Source organism: Hoplias malabaricus, chromosome 4 (genome assembly GCF_029633855.1).
Source record: "Hoplias malabaricus isolate fHopMal1 chromosome 4, fHopMal1.hap1, whole genome shotgun sequence".
Taxonomy (NCBI): Eukaryota; Metazoa; Chordata; class Actinopteri; order Characiformes; family Erythrinidae; genus Hoplias; species Hoplias malabaricus.
In genome coordinates this window covers 29,243,575-29,262,408 of record NC_089803.1, presented here as the reverse complement: position 1 = coordinate 29,262,408, position 18,834 = coordinate 29,243,575, and the positions used below count along the sequence as shown (strand labels likewise).

The 18,834-nt window shown below is 38.0% G+C and overlaps 3 protein-coding genes across 6 annotated transcripts; 1 reads left to right on the top strand and 2 right to left on the bottom strand.

Annotated features, from left to right (window-relative positions):
- The first annotated feature begins 1,697 nt into the window (after window positions 1–1,697).
- hsd17b2 (hydroxysteroid (17-beta) dehydrogenase 2) lies at window positions 1,698–10,495 on the top strand. 2 transcript variants are annotated; one of them, XM_066668580.1, is made up of 5 exons: window positions 1,698–1,916; window positions 6,941–7,147; window positions 8,686–8,871; window positions 9,852–9,989; window positions 10,161–10,495. In XM_066668580.1, the coding sequence occupies exons 1-5, from the start codon at window positions 1,772–1,774 to the stop codon at window positions 10,493–10,495; spliced, it is 1,011 nt and encodes a 336-aa protein (XP_066524677.1). In that variant the 5' UTR covers window positions 1,698–1,771. The 2 variants fall into 2 exon arrangements, with proteins under 2 accessions (XP_066524677.1, XP_066524676.1); XM_066668579.1 differs by lacking the exon at window positions 1,698–1,916 and adding an exon at window positions 5,747–6,069.
- Window positions 10,496–10,827: 332 nt separating this feature from the next.
- Window positions 10,828–13,475, bottom strand: mphosph6 (M-phase phosphoprotein 6). Its single transcript, XM_066668581.1, has 5 exons — window positions 13,311–13,475; window positions 12,569–12,681; window positions 11,275–11,365; window positions 11,078–11,187; window positions 10,828–10,983 (listed from the first exon to the last, which is right to left on the bottom strand). Exons 1-5 carry the CDS (start codon window positions 13,359–13,361, stop codon window positions 10,842–10,844), a joined length of 507 nt encoding a protein of 168 aa, XP_066524678.1. The 5' UTR covers window positions 13,362–13,475; the 3' UTR covers window positions 10,828–10,841.
- Window positions 13,476–13,952: 477 nt separating this feature from the next.
- snx20 (sorting nexin 20) lies at window positions 13,953–18,416 on the bottom strand. 3 transcript variants are annotated; one of them, XM_066669608.1, is made up of 4 exons: window positions 18,408–18,416; window positions 17,643–17,779; window positions 17,414–17,559; window positions 13,953–15,360 (listed from the first exon to the last, which is right to left on the bottom strand). In XM_066669608.1, the coding sequence occupies exons 2-4, from the start codon at window positions 17,746–17,748 to the stop codon at window positions 14,692–14,694; spliced, it is 921 nt and encodes a 306-aa protein (XP_066525705.1). In that variant the 5' UTR covers window positions 17,749–17,779; window positions 18,408–18,416; the 3' UTR covers window positions 13,953–14,691. The 3 variants fall into 3 exon arrangements, with proteins under 3 accessions (XP_066525705.1, XP_066525704.1, XP_066525706.1); XM_066669607.1 differs by lacking the exon at window positions 18,408–18,416 and adding an exon at window positions 18,094–18,397; XM_066669609.1 differs by lacking the exon at window positions 18,408–18,416 and adding an exon at window positions 18,301–18,343.
- Between the last annotated feature and the right edge of the window lie 418 nt (window positions 18,417–18,834).

Below are 18,834 nucleotides of genomic sequence, written 5' to 3'. Positions count from 1 at the left end.
ACTTTAGTTCTCCAGTGGCACACTTGACTATTCAGGAGCTTGCCAATGAGTGTGGCAGTGGTGCTTCCAGGTATGATGAGAGCAGTTAGTTTCTATCAGTAGTTTGACCAGAGAAGTATGAAGTCAAGGATGGAGTTTTCACTTACTGTGGGCTAGCTTAGTAAGGCTGAGGGCAGACCCAATGCTCGGACCTTTAAATCTGCCCCAAAAAGAGGGATGGCATCATATGAGAAATAGGCCCTAAAAATACAACAACTAGTTCACAAATTTGAGCAAGGAATTTATAACCTAAATTGTTGATTATGTGCCTATTTGGTGTCCAATTTGCTATTGGCAAGGAGCTTGAGCTTCATATTTTTCTGCATACCCTTCTGCAGGTTTACAGAGATCTGCAGCTCTGTCTTGACACTTCAAGATGATTCCTCTCATTTCTCCATGCTGTGGAAGACTGAAAACACATGGGCAAGCGCAGACCTCCAGCAGTAGCCAATAATCAAGCTACATGCAAATTCTCATGTCACAACTACATGTACAGGTGCTGGTCATAAAACTAGAATATCATGAAAAAGTTTATTTCAGTAATTCCATTCAAAATATGAAACTTGTACCTTATACTCATTCATTACACACAGGCTGATATTTCAATATTTTTTTTATTTGATGATTATAACTGACAACTAATGAAAACCCCAAATTCATTATCTCAGGAAATTAGAATGTTACTTAAGACCAATAAAAAAATGATTTTTAGAAATGCTGGCCAACTGAAAAGTATGAGCATGTACAACACTTAATACTTAGTTGGGGCTCCTTTTGCCTCAATTACTGCAGCAATGTGGCGTGGCATGGAGTCAATCACTCTGTGGCACAGCTCAGGTGTTTTATGAGAGCCCAGGTCTCTCTGATAGTTGCCTTCAGCCTTTCTGTATTGTTGGGTCTGGCGTACTGCATCTTCATCTTCACAATTCCCCATAGATTTTCTACGGGGTTAAGTTCAGGTGAGTTTGCGGGCCAATTAAGAACATGGTAGCTTTATCACTGTGTGCAGGTGCCAAGTCTTGTTGGAAAATGAAATCTGCAACTCCATGAAGATGGTCAGCAGCAGGAAACATGAACTGCTCTAAAACTTCCTGGTAGACAGCTGCTTTGACCTTGGACCTCAGAAAACACAGTGGACCAACACCAGCAGATGACATGGCACCCCAAACCATCACTGACTGTAGAAACTTTACACTGGACCTCAAGCAACGTGGATTCTGTGCATCTCCTCTCTTCCTCCAGACTCTGGGACCTTGATTTCCAAAGAAAATGCAAATTTTACATTCATCAGGAAACATAACTTTGGAGCACTCAGCAGCAGTCCAGTCCTTTTTGGAAGTGAGATGCTTCTGATGCTGTCTCTGTGAACAGCCAACCTCTTTACAGTGACCTTTTGTGTCTTGCCCTACTTGTGTAAGGTGTCAATGGTCATCTTTTGGACAACTGTCTAGTCATCAGTCTTCCCCATGATTGTGTAGCCTAGAGAACTAGACTGAGAGACCATTTAAAGGCCTTTGCAGGTGTTTTGAGTTAATAAGCTGATTAGAGCGTGGCACCAGGTGTCTTCAGTATTGTAGCTTGTAGCTCTTTGCACGTTGTGTACATGATGGCTCAGGACACCTTGTCCAGTGTGCTGGAGACAGTGGAGACCTCTGTGCTGTGTGTTCTGGTTGTAGCTAGCAGTGCTGTTCTGCTGCTGCTGTTAGGCAGTGGAAGAAAGTCAGTGGGGTTAATGATCATCGGGCTGATGATGTGCTGGCTCCAGGCTGGATGGGTTGTGGTGACGCTGCTGTGCGTGTGCTACACTCTGATCACCTTCACTGCAGAAAGAGAAGACCCCCAGCTTCCTGTCAATGGTAAATCAGTACTGATCACAGGTAATATTGCTTTAACTTGCACTACGGTTAAACCTCAAACTCAAAAACCATAATAATTGTTAAGAAAGGTTGTAAAAAAAATGTGTGCCTGAAAATGTCAGCTACAGCACTTGTCTTTGGTTGTGGCTTTTATCATTTCTCTGTATAAATATTTATAATTAATAAATATATATATTGAACCCTGGGGTTTTCATTAGTTGTCAGTTATAATCATCAAATGAAAGAAATAAACACTTGAAATACATCAGTCTGTGTGTAATGAATGAGTATAATATACAAGTTTCACTTTTTGAATGGAATTACTGAAATAAATAAACTTTTTCATGATATTCTAATTTTATGACCAGCACTTGTATATGTTGTAGCTTACGGGGGTGGACGATTACTGACGTGCAGACTGACCAATTAAATGTTTACAGATAAGGTTATCGACCAATAACTGTAGCGCTACAGTCAGACCGTCCAATCAGAAGATTGTAGGCTACTTCACCACGCCCCCTTCTCACTCAAGCGAACCAAACGGAGTAGGGGAGGGTGGGACTAGTTTGTGAACGAAACTTCTAGAAATTCTATGTAAACTCTATAAAAACAAAATCCCGGACGTTTGTGAAATTCCGCCCGGACATTTTTTTAAGTCTAAAAAAAGAGGACATGTCCGGGTAAATGAGGACGTCTGGTCACCCTACCATAACTAAAATAATAACAGAAATAATCATTTTCTGTTGCTTTTTTTAAAGATCATGACCAGTACATGTAAATTATCCACGATTATTACAAACTAAGGTTATAGCAGTATTAGACCATATTTATGGGTCATTCTGGCCACACCAAGTTTGTGATGTATTATTACAGTACAGTACTCTTTAACATTATTTTGCTAAACTGCATTGGATTGCCAGAGTTTGTGGTGTGGGGGGTGTTTGTGTTTTTCACACTTTAGTTCTTCAGTGTTCTACAATCCCAGTTTCTGGAAAAGTTGGGATATCTTTAAAACTAACAACTGACAACTAACTTGAACCATTATTTTACTGACAGAAGAAATAATAATTAAAAAAATTGTTTTCTCTTGAAAAGGTATAGTTTATTGTTTAAAAAAAAAAAAAAAAAAGCAGACTCCATCGACTGAATTCTTATAACAAGCACAAATGGGGAAAAAATTCTACTTGCAAAACAATTAGTATCCTCACATTGAAATATATAATTAAAAAAAAGAACATGATAGAACAGTGGTAGATAAGTTAACAAATCACTTTTTTGTTTGTTTGTTTTTTTCCCTTCATTTTACGAACTGTCCTTTGAGATGGTGTCAGGTAGGCTTGTTTAGCATATATATATTGTGTGTGTGTATATATATATATATATATATATATATATATATGGTTACAAATGAATAATTTTTGTTAATCATTTAATCTTAATGTTTTTTAATTGTAATAATAGTTTTTAAAGAGAGTTATAATTGTAGGCTGGGTGAAATTGGCATAAGAAAATTTGGACTAGTCTAACTGTAGAACAACACAGTGCTCTGTCTGGTCAGTGGAACTTATAAAATGAACAATGAATGTAGATGCAAGGTAGGTGTGTATAAATAAAATGACTGGTGAGTGTAGCATGCCAACTCACTGAATTCCAGAGCAGTAAGATATAGTAGTTTTATTGTCATTGCATAGCAATATATGAGGGCAATACCTGATACTGCTTGACTATAATGGCAAAAGGTACAAAAGTCATTCGCTTCTAACTTACATTCTCAGAATTTTTTTTTTGTTGTTGTTTTGTTTTCAGATGGGAAAATCACATTTCAGGCTACTTGTTGTTCTTTTGTTCATATTTTGATTTCTTGATGTAACAGGTCTTTTGTCCATAAACTGGAACATCCTTGAGGTCAGGTACTGAGCTCTGGATCACAAAGAGTACTCCAGCTCATCAGCTTGGGTATTAAACTCTACAATTGTTTATATTTATAAGAATGACAAACATTAAGTCGTTCAATAATAGTTTCCTAAAATCTTAAATTATCACATTACCAATTTTTATTTATTTATTTATTTTTAAGACGGTCAGCTAAAGGACACTTGTATGCCATCACTTGGATTTGGCAGGGAGGAAATTAGAGGATGGGATTATAAGTTATCACATTATAAGGTATCAAGTAATAAATGTACATCAATATACATAGTATCACAAAAGTATGGGGATTAATTGTTGCTGATCCTATTTATATTGTATATTTGTGTGTTATTGTTACCAAATCCAATGTGACATTTCTGTAACTCATAAAATATTTTGCACATGAGCATGATATTCCACGTTACATTCATTTCCTATCAGCAAAATCTCCTTTATCAGTACCTTCATTTGATTTCTTTTTGTGAACATTTCACATTCTCTCAGTAACATTGTTCATTTTTATTTGCATTCATGCACTTTAAGTGTATTTTTAGAGAAAGTGAACTCAATATAAATAAAAGGTCAGATATTTGTGTTGTAACAATGTTTATGGGCCCTAGCAAGAATGTAGAATTAGGCTGGGATTGTAAGGAATAAATTATGTCCCAATATTCAGTGATTAATTATACTAACTATTTGTCCCTAGCAACTACTGTGTTCTATCAGTATTTAATCATTAGCAGTATCTATTGGGCAGTTAGGCCACTAGCAGCTACTTAAAGAGAAAGAAAAAAAATCCCTTACAGGCAGGCGTGTTGAAACAGAGGTGTTTGTATTTAGGGTGTGAATATTTTATATATGTAGCTGTAAATGTTTGAAAGGCTAACAATACCTGCTTTAAAATGTGTCCTTCAAGTTTCCATTCAGCTGGCAAATCTTGAGTAATGGTGATGCAATTACATCTCTTGGCTATTGATTACATCAGTGGTAGCAGTGCTCAAGCATGCTTCGCTGGATCCCCCACTTTTGGGAACCAGTGTATTATGTGAACAACAGAAACAGGTTTTGCCTACAGGTGCACCCCCTACAATATGTATATGTTGATGATTATGATTACACTAGACTCATTAATGCATTCATTTGCAGCACAGTGACTAAACATTCTGGTGTTGTGAGTTCAAAGCCAGCCTCAGGTCACTGTCAGTATGGAATTTGATGTGTTCTCCCACCATCTGCATTTCTTTACTCTGGCTGCTCCTTAATAATTGAAAAAACTCCCCTAGATTGTTTGCTTAAACATTTAACATAAAGGCTCTAGATGACATGAAATTGCTTTTAAAAAGCTATCAAAAAGCCCCCCTGCATACTGCTTTTATGTCCTGACTAATCAGACCTCTGCTTATGCCCTGGAGACTTAACTGTAAAAGTTAGACAAAAAGCAGGTAAAAGAGGGAATGGAGTTGGTAAATCCCAGTGTAAAATGTGACTGAGATCTGCACTAAAATACTACACCAAATAAGAGATCCGTGTGAAATTTCTAGTCTCTGTCTTTCTCTGGATAAATATCTGAACTGCACTGAACTAATTTCATTGTTGTCCAAGAGAAACTACATTAATATTAAGATTTTTAAGATCTGTTCTAACTATCAGATTATATACCTCAGCCATAGCATTATGCCCACTCCCCTAATATTGTGCAAGCTTCTCTTGTGCTGCAAAAACAGCTGTAATAGTCTATCCATCTCAGATTTCCTTTATCAGTTATTCAGATCTTTATACTTAACCAGTTTAGCTCCAACTAAAAGATAACATAGAGTAAAACCTGCATAAACCTGCTCAAATTCTAACTGAGCTGGCTTTGCTGTGTGGGGGGCGTGGTTTGCTGTAAGGCTGTGGTTAAAAACAGCTTAAGGAAAGGGAAAGCATGAGATCCACCAGTGTGAGGGAGATAGTAGTAGCCTACAGATTGCTTTGCACGTTGTGTACATGATGGCTCAGGACACCTTCTTGTCCAGTGTGCTGGAGACAGTGGAGCTCTCTGTGCTGTGTGTTCTGGTTGTAGCTAGCAGTGCTGTTCTGCTGCTGCTGTTGGGCAGTGGAAGAAAGTCAGTGGGGTTAATGATCATCGGGCTGATGATGTGCTGGCTCCAGGCTGGATGGGTTGTGGTGACGCTGCTGTGCGTCTGCTACACTCTGATCACCTTCACTGCAGAAAGAGAAGACCCCAAGCTCCCTGTCAATGGTAAATCAGTACTGATCACAGGTAATATTGTTTTAACTTGCACTTACAGTTAATTTCTCAATCTCAAAGACTATATTAATTGTTAAGAAAAGTTGTAACCCAAAAATGTCAGTCACAGCACTTGTCTGTGGTTGTGGTACATTACAACTTACATTTTATCTCTCTCTCTCTCTCTCTCATATTTATTTATATATATATGAATGAAAAAGAAATGTATTAGCATACTGTGACGTTGCTGTTCAGTTTTAGTGATGTATGGAAAAACAGTTGATAGATTAAGGAGATAGTGTTCATAATGTTTAATATTTAACAAGGATATACAATGTCCAAATATTTATAAACTGATATTCACTACTAATGAATTTCACTAATTTATGGGGCTTTTTAAGATTCACGAACACAGGTGTTCAATTTTGGATGCACAGTTTGTACAACTTCAACAGGAAAAAATGAACTGAAAGGTTAACCAAGGGAATAAAACCCCCAGCAACAGGGTGTGGATCAGTAGAATTGTTGAGAAACTTCATTCAGTTCTTTTGGGTTAAGTTAGCATGGCTTTTGTGACCCAGAACTAATCATCCCGAATTTATTTGTGACTGAGTGCCATTAAATCAGAATAGATTCATGTTACAATATCTTGTGTAAAGTTTTCCCATAAAATTAGAAGCACCTACTGCAGCAAAAGGGAACAAACTTCATATTAATATTCTTCAGAAAAAATGTGGCAGGAGCAGTCCTCAAGCCTTGGGTCATATATAGCATTGAGATATTTTATCAGTATTGCACAACACTATAAAAAGCAATACTGGGTGAGATGTTATACAACAGAGAAAGGTCATTGAGTGTGATGATAGTGATTAATTTAAAAATATTTTGATCCCCTGTGGTCCAGGTTGTGACACAGGATTTGGTCATAGTCTTGCGAAGTTCCTGGACAAGGCAGGGGTAAAGGTGTATGCTGGTGTCCTAAACGAGAGTGGGCCAGGAGCGGAAGAGCTTAGAAGGTATTCATCTTCCCTTACTGTCCTCCAACTGGATGTCACAGACACAAAGCAGATCGCTGAAGCTCTACAGCTTATAAAGAACCAAGAAAAAACAGGTACCATGTTTGTAAGAAGCTAAGCATTAAAAAGAAGAAGACAAAAAAATGCGGGTGTACAAAATCACTACACAAAATGGTTTTGGAAATAGTGCCAAAAATAAAATGAAAAATAAACCTTTCGCGTACACCAAATGATATGGGTGATAATAACAGAAGTTTACTTTTTTGATACATACGTTTTTACTCTCACTCACTGAACCGTCCACACTAAAAATTGATTGGCTGGCTGACAGACTTCGCAGACAACAGGCCAATCAGAACCCTCTGTTTGGCATGCGCTTCATGAATATGCACACGAGGGGAGCGCGTTACCACAGCAGGTATGGCATTTCAAACCTGTGTCGTTTGTGTGCGCTCTGAGTCGCACGTTCTAGATTCCGGGAGATTTTATCTGACTTGCAGACATCAGGGAGCCACATAAAATAAGCGAGATCCTCCCGGGAGATCCTTGGGATGCCTGCACATTAGTTGGAACATTTCAAATACTGTGCCATAAACCTGTAAAGTTCCACTTCAGGTTCGCCTGCTCTGACTGCTAGAAATGACTATGGAAAAAAATAAATGTGCTAGCTGCCTCTAGAACCATTTTTGAGTAGTGATTTTCCACACAATCTAAAAATACTGCTCAGTTTGTCTGGTGTAAAATTACGACTTTCTGTTTAGATTTAGGTGTGTTAAATACAGTGTTAGCATGCTGTACATACTTAAGCAGGTTTAGTTCCCTGCTTAAGTATAAACACCACGCTAACACAGTATTTGTCTCCATCTATAACACAATTGTTTAGAGCTGTTGTTAACTCTTTGTTCAATGCTCTACATGTATATGTAAAACACCAAAACTACAAACTCTATTAAACTGCACTGTTTTAGCATAAGGGCAGCACAGTGGTGCAGCAGGTTAGTGTCGCAGTCGCACAGCTCCAGGGACCTAGAGGTTGTGGGTTCGATTCCCGCTCCGGGTGACTTTCTGTGAGGAGTTGGTGTGTTCTCCCCTTGTCCGTGTGGGTTTCCTCTGGGTGCTCCGGTTTCCTCCCATTGTCCAAAAACACACATTGGTAGGTGGATTGGTGACTCAAAAGTGTCTGTAGGTGTGTGTGAGTGAATGTGTGGTGCCCTGTGAAGGACTGGCGCCCCCTCCAGGGTGTATTCCCGCCTTGTGCCCAATGATTCCAGGTAGGCTCTGGACCCACCGAGACCCTGAACTGGATAAGCGGTTACAGATAATGAATGAATGTTTTAGCGTACCTCAAGTACAGCTGAGAGCTACATGATTGAAAATTCAGGGCATGCATTTGACTGCTGACAGATTGAACAGTCACAAGGCAGTTTAAAAATCCCATTCACTCTGGTGTTGCCTATTTTTCAGTTTTAAAGCAAGTAATTACAAAATATGACATCAGAAAAGGAACACATCGCGCTGCTAAAGGTTGATTTTTTATTTTTTTTTTTACAGAGTGCCTACCACTAGGTACAGTCTCAACAAGAGTAAGTTTTGAGTTCTTGTGCATTATTAATGATTTGGTTCTCATCACCAGGTCTTTGGGGACTGGTGAACAATGCAGGAGTGGTTGGATACCTGTGTGAGGGGGAAATTCTTCCAATGAGGATGTTAAATAAAATTCTGAATGTGAATTTCATTGCTGGTGTGGAGGTGACTCAAGCTTTCTTACCCTTGATAAGAAAAGCAAAAGGAAGACTTGTGAACATAGCCAGTGTTGCAGGTACATTGTTTTAATTTATATACTGTATTAACTTATTATACCACTTTTATTTTTTTTGGCTGAAAATTATGTTGGACTAGACATATTGAACACATGGGGTTTTGCCCTGATAAGGATGATGGTGTATGGATTAGTACACAGTCAATCCACTTTAATTTTTACCAGCAACACTGTAACAACCATGCTGTTAAAACAGTGCTCATTGGTAGAAAAATAATGCAACTCTTAAAGAATTGTCTATTTTAAAGAAAGAAAGTTAAGTGTAAAATGTTTCTCTTTGCAGAAATAATTTCACACCTGAACGTGTTTTTCCAATGTTTCTAGACCTTCAATCACAAGACATTCTGGATCATTTATGTGTAATAAGTTTTAGTCAGTATAAATAGGCCTTTTTATATAGCTAACTAATATTTGGAAACTATACCCTATCAAAGAAATGGGGAGGAGTATGTTTTGTTACTGTGACATATGACCTATAGATTGACTGCATATCACTTATACAGATTGCCAGATTTTGTTTCTAGTTTCTTCATAGAAAATGGAGCACATCTTACTTTGTAAGGAAGAGTGCCTTGTTTTTCCAGTTGGTTAGTAGTTCATGTTTACAGTTCATCTTTTGTGTTGGGTTCACCCCTTATCTCAAGCTCTTGGCTCAAGATACAGCTTGCTAGATGAGTTAACAACTGTAAAATATAACTTTTGAACTGTAGGTCACGTTTACAGTACTGTGCTAAATGCATACGCATTCAGACAAATATAGCAAAATCTTACTTTTGGCTTGCTTTAAATGTAAATTTATTTTGAAGAATTGTCTTTCTGGATTCTGGGTCTATAGGACATTATTGAGGCTGTTTGTTATACTAATTGTTATTTCAGTCCATTTCTTCCTTATTAAGTGTCCGTTTCTAATGAGTGGATCAAAATATCATTTAAATGAGCTCTTAATGGCCAAATCAAAATATTCAAATGCATTTCTCTAGGGTCAGTTCCTTTTAGTGGCTTTGCTGCATATGGAGCTTCTAAAGCAGCAGTGATCAACTACTCTAGCACACTGAGGCAGGAACTGTCACCCTGGGGAATCAAAGTGGCCATTGTTCAACCTGGACACTTTAAGACTAGTACGTATTGGACCATATATTTTTTAATTCTTCCACCTGTAAATATTTACTTTTCTTAAATATATTAAACAGTAATGAAAGTTCCTATAATAAATGTATTTAGCCTCATTTTAGTACACACCTTGACTACTTATATTGAAGATACAGTTCAACTTATTTTATACCTTTCAGACGTTCTGGGTAATGAAGAACACTGGAATAAAGTTCAGGAAGAAATCCTCGGCAATCTGCCACAAGAAGTAATTGAAGCCTATGGGGAAGAGCACATTTGCTCATTGCAGCAGTTTTCAAGATACCTGTCCACGGTTGGCAGTAGTGATTTTTCTCCTGTTGTGAAGGATATAAAACATGCACTGCTTTCAGAAAGACCCAGAGATTTCTATTATCCAGGGCAAGCTTCCTGGGCTTTATCGTTCATATACAGTTTCTGCCCCACCTCACTCTACAATGTCTTTGTTTCAACGTTATTTAAATTTCCACCACCAGGAAGTTCTTTTAAAAAATGATCACTTTACAAAATGGCATACAACTGAATCATTTTGAACAATGCACCACTGTTTCCACATCAAAACATTGGATCTTAAGGTTTTTTTTCCAACAACTGCATCCTACAAAAAAAAAAAAAAAAAAAAAAAAAAAAAAGTACAGGGTGCTTAGGATTTACCTACAAACATCTGTATATGTATCTTACACATCAGAATATTCACCTTTTAAAATAACACTCATTTAAAAAAGTGGGATGTATGACATCCAGGTTTCTACTGCAATTTAACAGCATCTTTTAACAAGTGAATACAATAACCATAAAACATTCAGCATGTCCATAAAAATCATGTAAAAGCAATAAAATTGTTAATCCTTAGGCTTCAAGAAAGTTTTTTTGGGCTGCGATGGAGCAATATTATGGTTGACATCCTCCTCATTGTCTTTGAGAGAGGAGCATTCCCTTTTCTTGGCAAACCTCCTTTTCATGCTCTCAACTAAGCTTCCATATCTGTTTAAAAATAAATAAATAAATAGTGATCAGCACCAATAGTACAGTATAAAATAAACACAAAAATGCAGCCTAAAAAACTTAAAACCCCCACCTTCTGGCCATCTCCTCATCTGTAACATCTGTATCCATCCTGGTCACATCTTCCTCTTCCCGGTCTTCCTCATCATTCTCTTTTGGAGAGTTCATTAGAACCATGAGTTTCTGCAAAAGATCAATGAGATAAATGGCGGTTTAGAAAATATAAATAAAAAAAATATATATAAAAATTGGTAAAAATTAAAATTTTACCTCAACTTCAGGATTAAATCCCATAAATGACATTCTTCCATAAACCAAATCTTCACATGGAATATAACTGCTTTCTTCAATAATGTGGCTTCTGTATAAGAAAAACTATGCCATTTAGCAAACAACAAAACAGACAGTCAAACATGTGCTCTGAAACCTGGACTTGCCTTTTGGGGCACAGTATAATGATGGTTTGTATAATTTTCTAAGTCATGAATCGTTAGAGTATAAATCAAAAAAACAAAACGCTTAAATGATAACTTTTTTCAAAAATAAAAACCTCAAAATGCACTGTTGCAAATTATACATAGTTTCAAAACACTTTATAGTTTGTAAAGAACTGCAAATGATAATGTACGCAGTTTGCAGCATTAAATGGTCACATTTACTAAAATCAAAAGCTATTTCAATCAAAAATATATTAACAGGCCAAGTTAAAGAGATGGAGAGTTTCTGCTTAAATTTCCCAGAGCTGCTGTTTTGATGTGAACTGCATCCCACCCTCATAGATCTTTTGCTTGAGGATACTTCAAAGGTTCTCAATAGGGTTGAGGTCAGGGGAGGACAGTGGCCACACGAGTTTCTCTCCTTTTATGCCCATAGCAGCCAATGAAACAGAAGTTATTTGTAGCATGAGATGTGGTGGCCATCCACTACTCCATCCATCTGGACCATCCAGGATTTCATGGTATTCATCAGTGAACAAGAATGTTTGAAAGTTAGTCTTCATGTATGTCTGGGCCAACTGCAACCATTTGTGCTTGTGAGCACTGGTTAGGAGTGGCAGAATAGTAGGTTTACGCACAACTACAAGCCCCTGGAGAATCCTTGAGACTTGGACTCCAGAGGCACCAGCAGCTTCAAATAACTGTGTGCTGCTTTGTAAAGGCATTTTAGTAGCTTGAATCAACATTGTTGGTGACAAAGGCAAGTGATAAGCAAGGAACAGGACAGGGTGTATATGGAGGAAGGGATTGCTGTGGTTTCTGAGTAGGGATAGAGATTTGGCTGCATAATAAAATGAGCTTCATCGCAGTGTTCACAACTTCCCCCATTCTCTCATTAACCTAAAACTAGATGAAAAGGATGCTGGCAGAGAACTGGCTGTTGAACACTGGCAGGAGGGACCAAGGTGTGGATTTTAGAGCCTATACTGCTGGTGCAGTTTAATGTACCTACGATCCAGTGGTGGGTTTTTGCATACAAGACCGCTGTTCTGTAGGTATTAAAAAATGAGTACAGATCAGTGTTACATGTGGTAACCATCACAATTACAAGCCAACTGAAATCTTACTCTTTTGCTTTGAGTTCAGGCAGGTCCAGATACCAGTGTTCATCACTTATAATCCGCTTCTCTTCTTCCTCAAGCTGTTTCTTCACCTCCGCATCAAGCCCTCTTTGCATAAACTGTATGGAAACCAAACAATATTGTGATGAAAGTGTGAAACTAAACTTGAAAGCAACAGCTGTCTCTCTATAAGAATCTTAAATGGATTCCGACTTTCTATAGCATTAAATGTAGATGTCTGAAGCGTCTTTCCATGAGATGTATTATGGACTAATAAATATTTGATCTTTAACAAGCTGTTATATGTTTGAGGCAGCATAATAAAGACTTACAGCAGCCTGAATGAGCGTCTACATTAACCCCGGGCTTGTGTACTACGTAGGCCACTAAGCCCCACACTAAACAAGTATACAAATATCCTTCAGTTTTTTTTTATATAAAGCACTCTAATTTAGTATATAAGCAATTATCTCACAAAATATGTAGTGCACTAGAAAGTTAGGGCGATAATGAAGTTTAGCCTTGGTCATTCGTATCTTAATTTCGAAGTAAACACTGAACTGTAGTGTATATTTCCAAACGTTAACAGACAATCTGGGAGACCCGGCCAGTGAACAGAAATCAAATTCAGAGGAGGTGACATGAGCTGCTTTTTACTAGCCATTTCTTCTAAAACAGTGCAGCAGCTTCACGTCTGAGTCTCACATTATAATAAACGCTAACAGTCAACGTGTAGAAAAGACGCCACCTTCATCCGCAGGAGGTTCTTTGATAGTTTTGTTGAACCGTCGTTTGCCATTTTCAGTTGTGATGTTGTTGTTTATATATGTATATATAAAATTTCCTCAGTTTTCCTGAATCGAGCTTGACCGGACCAGTCCTCGCCGCTGTTTCTCTCGTTTTCAGCAGCGTTTAACATGCTGCTCATAAATACACACTGCGCATGCTCAGGGCTGACTTTAAGGCCTTACTAGTCGCACAATCGATCCCATAGCAACTGCTCATGTCTAATTCATCAGGGAGTGTAGTAGTTCCACAAAGCAGAATTTCTCAATCAGCCACTTAAGTTTATTATGTGGCTAACTGAGAAATCCTGCTTTCTGGAATACCCACAAGGCCTGAGGTGGTCACCAAGTCTTTCCGAGTCTCTCATCAGTGGTGAGGGCTATTATATATCCGGCTCTGTATAGTTATCCCTATGGTTAAGACATTGTTTTTTGCCCTCGAAATACTTTTTAACTATGTAATTTTGATTAATCCAGCTGTTAGTACAGTAGCATGAAAATTTAACCTATAGTTATGCTTAACACCAGCCGTAGGACCCTCTTTTAATCTAGAACTAATCTTAATTAATATCTGAGAATGTATATATTGATGTTAGTCTGCTAGTAATACATTTATCTATAGCTTAATTTTTTCATAATATGTAACGGCTTTATGGTTGCGGTTGTTCTGGAGTTTACATGAAATCATGGGACGCACGAAGGGTCACACACCAGACAGGTCACCAATTCTTTACAGAGCATCACACACTTACATATCCTCTCACACTTTAACAGTTTTGACTAATTTAACCCAGACAATCCATCTACCACTGGTTTTTGGGAGGAAACCAGAGCAACTTAAAACAACAACAACAACAACAAACAAACAGACAGTGGGGAAAAAAGTTTTCTTGAATACATTTTCTTTATGTCAGTATCAAAATGAAAAACCGAAATGCTCATTTTATAAAAGGAAAACTTTCTGTGACAGCTACAGAAAAAATCTGTGGCAGCTACAGGGCTGTAAAAAACATCATGAAATGACTGGATGAACTACCTGCCTCTACCTACCTACCTCATGAACTAGCCACATGTGCATGCTCTACAGTGTGCATATGTATTTGCATGTGTGTGGAGTCTGTCACTTAACTCTATACACATTGCTAAAAGCTAACAAGCTGATTGTACAAGAATGGCAGAAAAAGTAACACCAACACATGCGTATCTACAGTTGTGTTCATCTCTCCAATTCTCTCTCTCTCTCTCTCTCTCTCTCTCTCACTCTCTTTGCAAATTTACATTCTCCAGCTTTAACTACAGCAATGTTGTAGGCCCTGTTATATATTTTATTATGAACCTTGTAAATCATGTATAGTTCTGCACAACAAGCTCTTTTAATGACACCAGTGAAACTGGTCCATGTGGTGAGTTTTGCACTTTGATCAGTTCCTCTTGTAACTGAGCCACAGGGTGCATTAATTTATAGCCCAGATCCACCATGACCCCCAGCAGAGGGGCACGATATCTACTGAGTCCATAACGCCTCACTGCTGGCAGGGCCCTGTGGCCAGTCTGAAAAGCAGCATGAAAATTCCCCAGGTCCCTTTGAGCAACTACCATCGCACACAGGGTTGGCACAAGCAGAACTGTATTGTGAGTGGACAGTTTTTCCTGGAGCACCAGCACGCGCTTTAGAATGTCCATGGCTTGAGAGAAGCGGCCTCCTCTGAGCAGATCATGGGCGGTCTTTAGCTCAGGGTGTGTAAAGAATGCAATAAAAGCAGGTGTGTGACGGATATAGTGCCGGGAGTATAGCTGGGTGAGGTAGTCACAGAGAGCCACCCGCCTCTCAGAGATGTTTTCCTCTGAGAAGTTACCCATTAATTTCTTCCTGGGCAGAGACACCTCCTCCAGTTCTTCACTGAAGTCCTGCAGCAGCTGCTGGTGGAGATGGAGGAAGTCTGAGTAGCGGCGCTCAATGGTCACCCGTTCACAATCATAACTGCCAGATTTGATCACCACTATCTCATACACCTGTAATAAATAGCACAGACTGAACAAGCACTGACAAAGAAGAACAACTGCATATCTATAAGTATAAATCTACAAAAATTAAAAGCAATTTTGATAATCTGTGTTGTTGCAATCTCTATGGCAACTAAAATATTATGAGTAATTAAAGTATGCTGATGAAAACTGAGCATCACATTCTAAAACATTAGTTCTCCACACTAAAGCCCGGACTCAGCCCCAAGTGATTGTTATCGGTTCCCAAATTTGAAGAAAGGTGTCAGTTGAAAGCAATTTTCTGGTGATAGCAATAAATGATTATTTTCAGGGTAAAGATAACTTTTAGGAAAAAGAAAAACTAACTACTAGATCTAACAATATAACAGTATAACAATTTTCATGTTTTACCTCGTACCAATACCAAGAATGTATTGAACACCCATCAGATATGATTTGCACTAATTATTTATTATTGTTGTCCAAAAAGCATGTATTTTCATTTTATCTTATTCTTGATGTCAGCTTGTGTCCTAGTCACTGTGTGAAACTTCCAAGAAGAGTGGAACAATTAAAATGTGCCAAAATGTATATTACAAAATCAATTTAAAATATAAATCATTCATTCATTATCTGTAACCGCTTATCCAGTTCAGGGTCGCGGTGGGTCCAGAGCCTACCTGGAATCATTGGGCGCAAGGCAGGGAATACACCCTGGAGGGGGCACCAATCCTTCACAGGGCAACACACACACACTCACACCTACGGACACTTTTGAGTCGCCAATCCACCTACCAACGTGTGTTTTTGGACTGTGGGAGGAAACCAGAGCACCCGGAGGAAACCCACGCGGACACAGGGAGAACACACCAACTCCTCACAGACAGTCACCCGGAGCAGGAATCGAACCCACAACCTCCAGGCCCCTGGAGCTTTGTGACTGCGACACTACCTGCTGTGCCACCGTGCCAATATAAAATTAATTTACATGAAAGTATATTAGGGGACTGAACCTCTTCTGATGAAAACAATTATGAAATTATTATAAAGCTTTCAGAGGCTTGAAGAGACATAAGGTAAAAAAACGCAATGTACAATGATTTGTATTGAAGGTTCTGCACACTGCGTGAAAATAAATGACGGTTTTCTCAGTTCACACATGATGCACACTGACACTGCAAATCACTAATCTGGAGGTAGAGGACACAACAGGGAGAGGAGAAAGGCCTCATTCAAGGAGGAAACAAGCCACTGGATCACAATCATCTGCGTGTCAAAATTTCATAGCCTCACAACCTAAACATGTTCATGAATTAAGGCATGCTTTAATGTTTAAATTAAACTTGGCAGGTTGGTGCTTTAATTCATGTACTGACGCTATTTCATCAGTGCACAAAACTCCACTTGCTTTCTTATTAAAAAAAAGCTTCTTGATTTCAACAATGAAGAATATTTGTATGCAATTTTAATGAAGTGTCACCATGCTCACCCATCACATCTCAGCCACTGAAGATAGGTTCCAACCCCTTTCAAATCATTCACTGCACTACACCTGCACCATATTCATCATACATAAATGTTTCCTTCCTTGTCTGGCAGGGTTAATAATCATGATTCTCATAATCAGATGATGCTAAACCAAGCCAAAGAGGAAATTTCTGACATTATAGAAAATTGTCAGAGCTGGACAAGGCAATGTAGCCTAAGAGATTTTTCCAATATGACTTGAAAATATTGTCTGTGATGCTGAAAAAAAGACTTTGTTTATAATGTCTTGGCAACTTTGTTTAATCTGTGCATATTTATTACACATCAAGAAAATCTTTTTTTGTAATGGAGCGTGAATTTTGACCAGTTTAGGTGCTTAGAAAATATTATGCTATATTATGATGAAATTTCCTCAGAACATGATAAAAAATGTCAAACTGCCAAGGCCTAATTTGAATCAAAGCTACGGAAGCCAATTATTTCTCATTACATCACAAAAATTATACCATATACATTCTCCTGTGCAGTTATAGCTCATTTAAACATTTATCATAACAGTAAGTAACTTTTCTGCTCAACACATTTAACTCACCACATATCGTGAATTTGCCTGCTCTATCGTACGGGTGGAGGGGATCTCAAACATCAGTTTAATGCATCTAATCTCCTGTTTCACTGCCCTCCAGTGCTGCTGGATCTCGGCTGTGGTCAGACAGGAGGCACTGAAGTGAGATGCTTCTACAGCAATGAAACATAAACTTTGATTAATCACACAGCTTATACTCTCATTATCATTATTCTCTGTAACAGACTGCACTAACCTGTATCAAATAATGTCTCCGCTTGGTGTCCAGACACATCAGGATAGGTGGTATTGGTTCCTCTTTCACCGTTCCTCAGATCTAGAAGTTGAGACTCTGAATCCATGCCAATGACCTCTCTAACCTGGCTTTTTTTACTTTTGAAATAAGTACATTTAACTGACGTTACAACTGAGGAACTCACATAGGAACTGCATTGAAACACACAAGAAGCTGAATACAACAGGATTTAAAATCATCTGTTGATGTATGGTGACACCCTGTACTTCCTCATTTAGATACTATAATTGACCATGTTAGAGGAAGTGAACAGAAACAAGAGATGTACGTAAAAACAGCCAGAAAAGATTTAAAAACGGAAACAATCACATATACAGTATTCCTTAAAATTATACAGTAGGCTAAGAACTACAACAAAGTGTTCATGTGTATGAAAAAAATATTAGCTTACGCTAATATCCACTGCCTCCATCTTGTGATAAATCCACTGCTGTGTTAATAATGTCGAGTCCAGTGTTTTTGAGCTGTAACTAATTGTACATAAATAACGGTTGTTACGCTGTACGTCCACATACTTTTCTAAACGACTGACTCTAGTGTAAAGCTTTGTTACATGGGCAAAGGTTGAAAGTTTAGCTGAAGAGGAACTGAAACCTACAAGTGTGAGTGTTTATGTCCTTCTAAACTCTCACAAATTCCTCCATTTCATCACCGCTTTCCATCGTCATTATTTAACATTATCACCAAAATAGGAAATAAACTCACACAGTATGAGTTAAAGTGGAGATACACTGGTACATTTCTCACTCTCATGAACGTATCATTATTGCCCACTAGATGGAGACGTGCAGTTTACAATGAACAGACACGTTAGTGTATACAGATACTATACTACTTTACTTCACACCTTATGACAACTGTTTATTGATGAAGGTGCATTTGACAGACGTATTAATGATCGATGCAGATGGCTAAACCTATTACCAAATTACTTCCATAGATAATTTTTTAATAATATTCATTATTCATTTTCTCACTATAATGTTGTTTGTTTGTTGACTGGTAAATTAAAATAGTTAGCACAATTCTTTATAAATACCCTTAATAATAATAAAAAAATCCATAGTAAATAAGTCAATTAAATTAATAAATGAATAAAATAAATATTTTTAAAGCCAAAATGGAATCCCTC

Excerpts from the sequence above, each read along its gene's own strand:
- hsd17b2 (XM_066668579.1), top strand. The coding sequence starts at position 5,793 with ATGATGGCTCAGGACACCTTCTTGTCCAGTGTGCTGGAGACAGTGGAG. Across the intron at positions 7,148-8,685 it reads AAAGAACCAAGAAAAAACAG|GTCTTTGGGGACTGGTGAAC; the intron begins GTACCATGTTTG and ends TCTCATCACCAG. Across the intron at positions 9,990-10,160 it reads ACCTGGACACTTTAAGACTA|ACGTTCTGGGTAATGAAGAA; the intron begins GTACGTATTGGA and ends TATACCTTTCAG.
- mphosph6 (XM_066668581.1), bottom strand. The coding sequence starts at position 13,361 with ATGGCAAACGACGGTTCAACAAAACTATCAAAGAACCTCCTGCGGATG. Across the intron at positions 11,188-11,274 it reads GATTTAATCCTGAAGTTGAG|AAACTCATGGTTCTAATGAA; the intron begins GTAAAATTTTAA and ends GATCTTTTGCAG. Across the intron at positions 10,984-11,077 it reads GATGAGGAGATGGCCAGAAG|ATATGGAAGCTTAGTTGAGA; the intron begins GTGGGGGTTTTA and ends ATTTTTAAACAG.
- snx20 (XM_066669608.1), bottom strand. The coding sequence starts at position 17,748 with ATGGATTCAGAGTCTCAACTTCTAGATCTGAGGAACGGTGAAAGAGGA. Across the intron at positions 17,560-17,642 it reads GGAGACATTATTTGATACAG|AAGCATCTCACTTCAGTGCC; the intron begins GTTAGTGCAGTC and ends TCATTGCTGTAG. Across the intron at positions 15,361-17,413 it reads AGGCAAATTCACGATATGTG|GTGTATGAGATAGTGGTGAT; the intron begins GTGAGTTAAATG and ends TATTTATTACAG.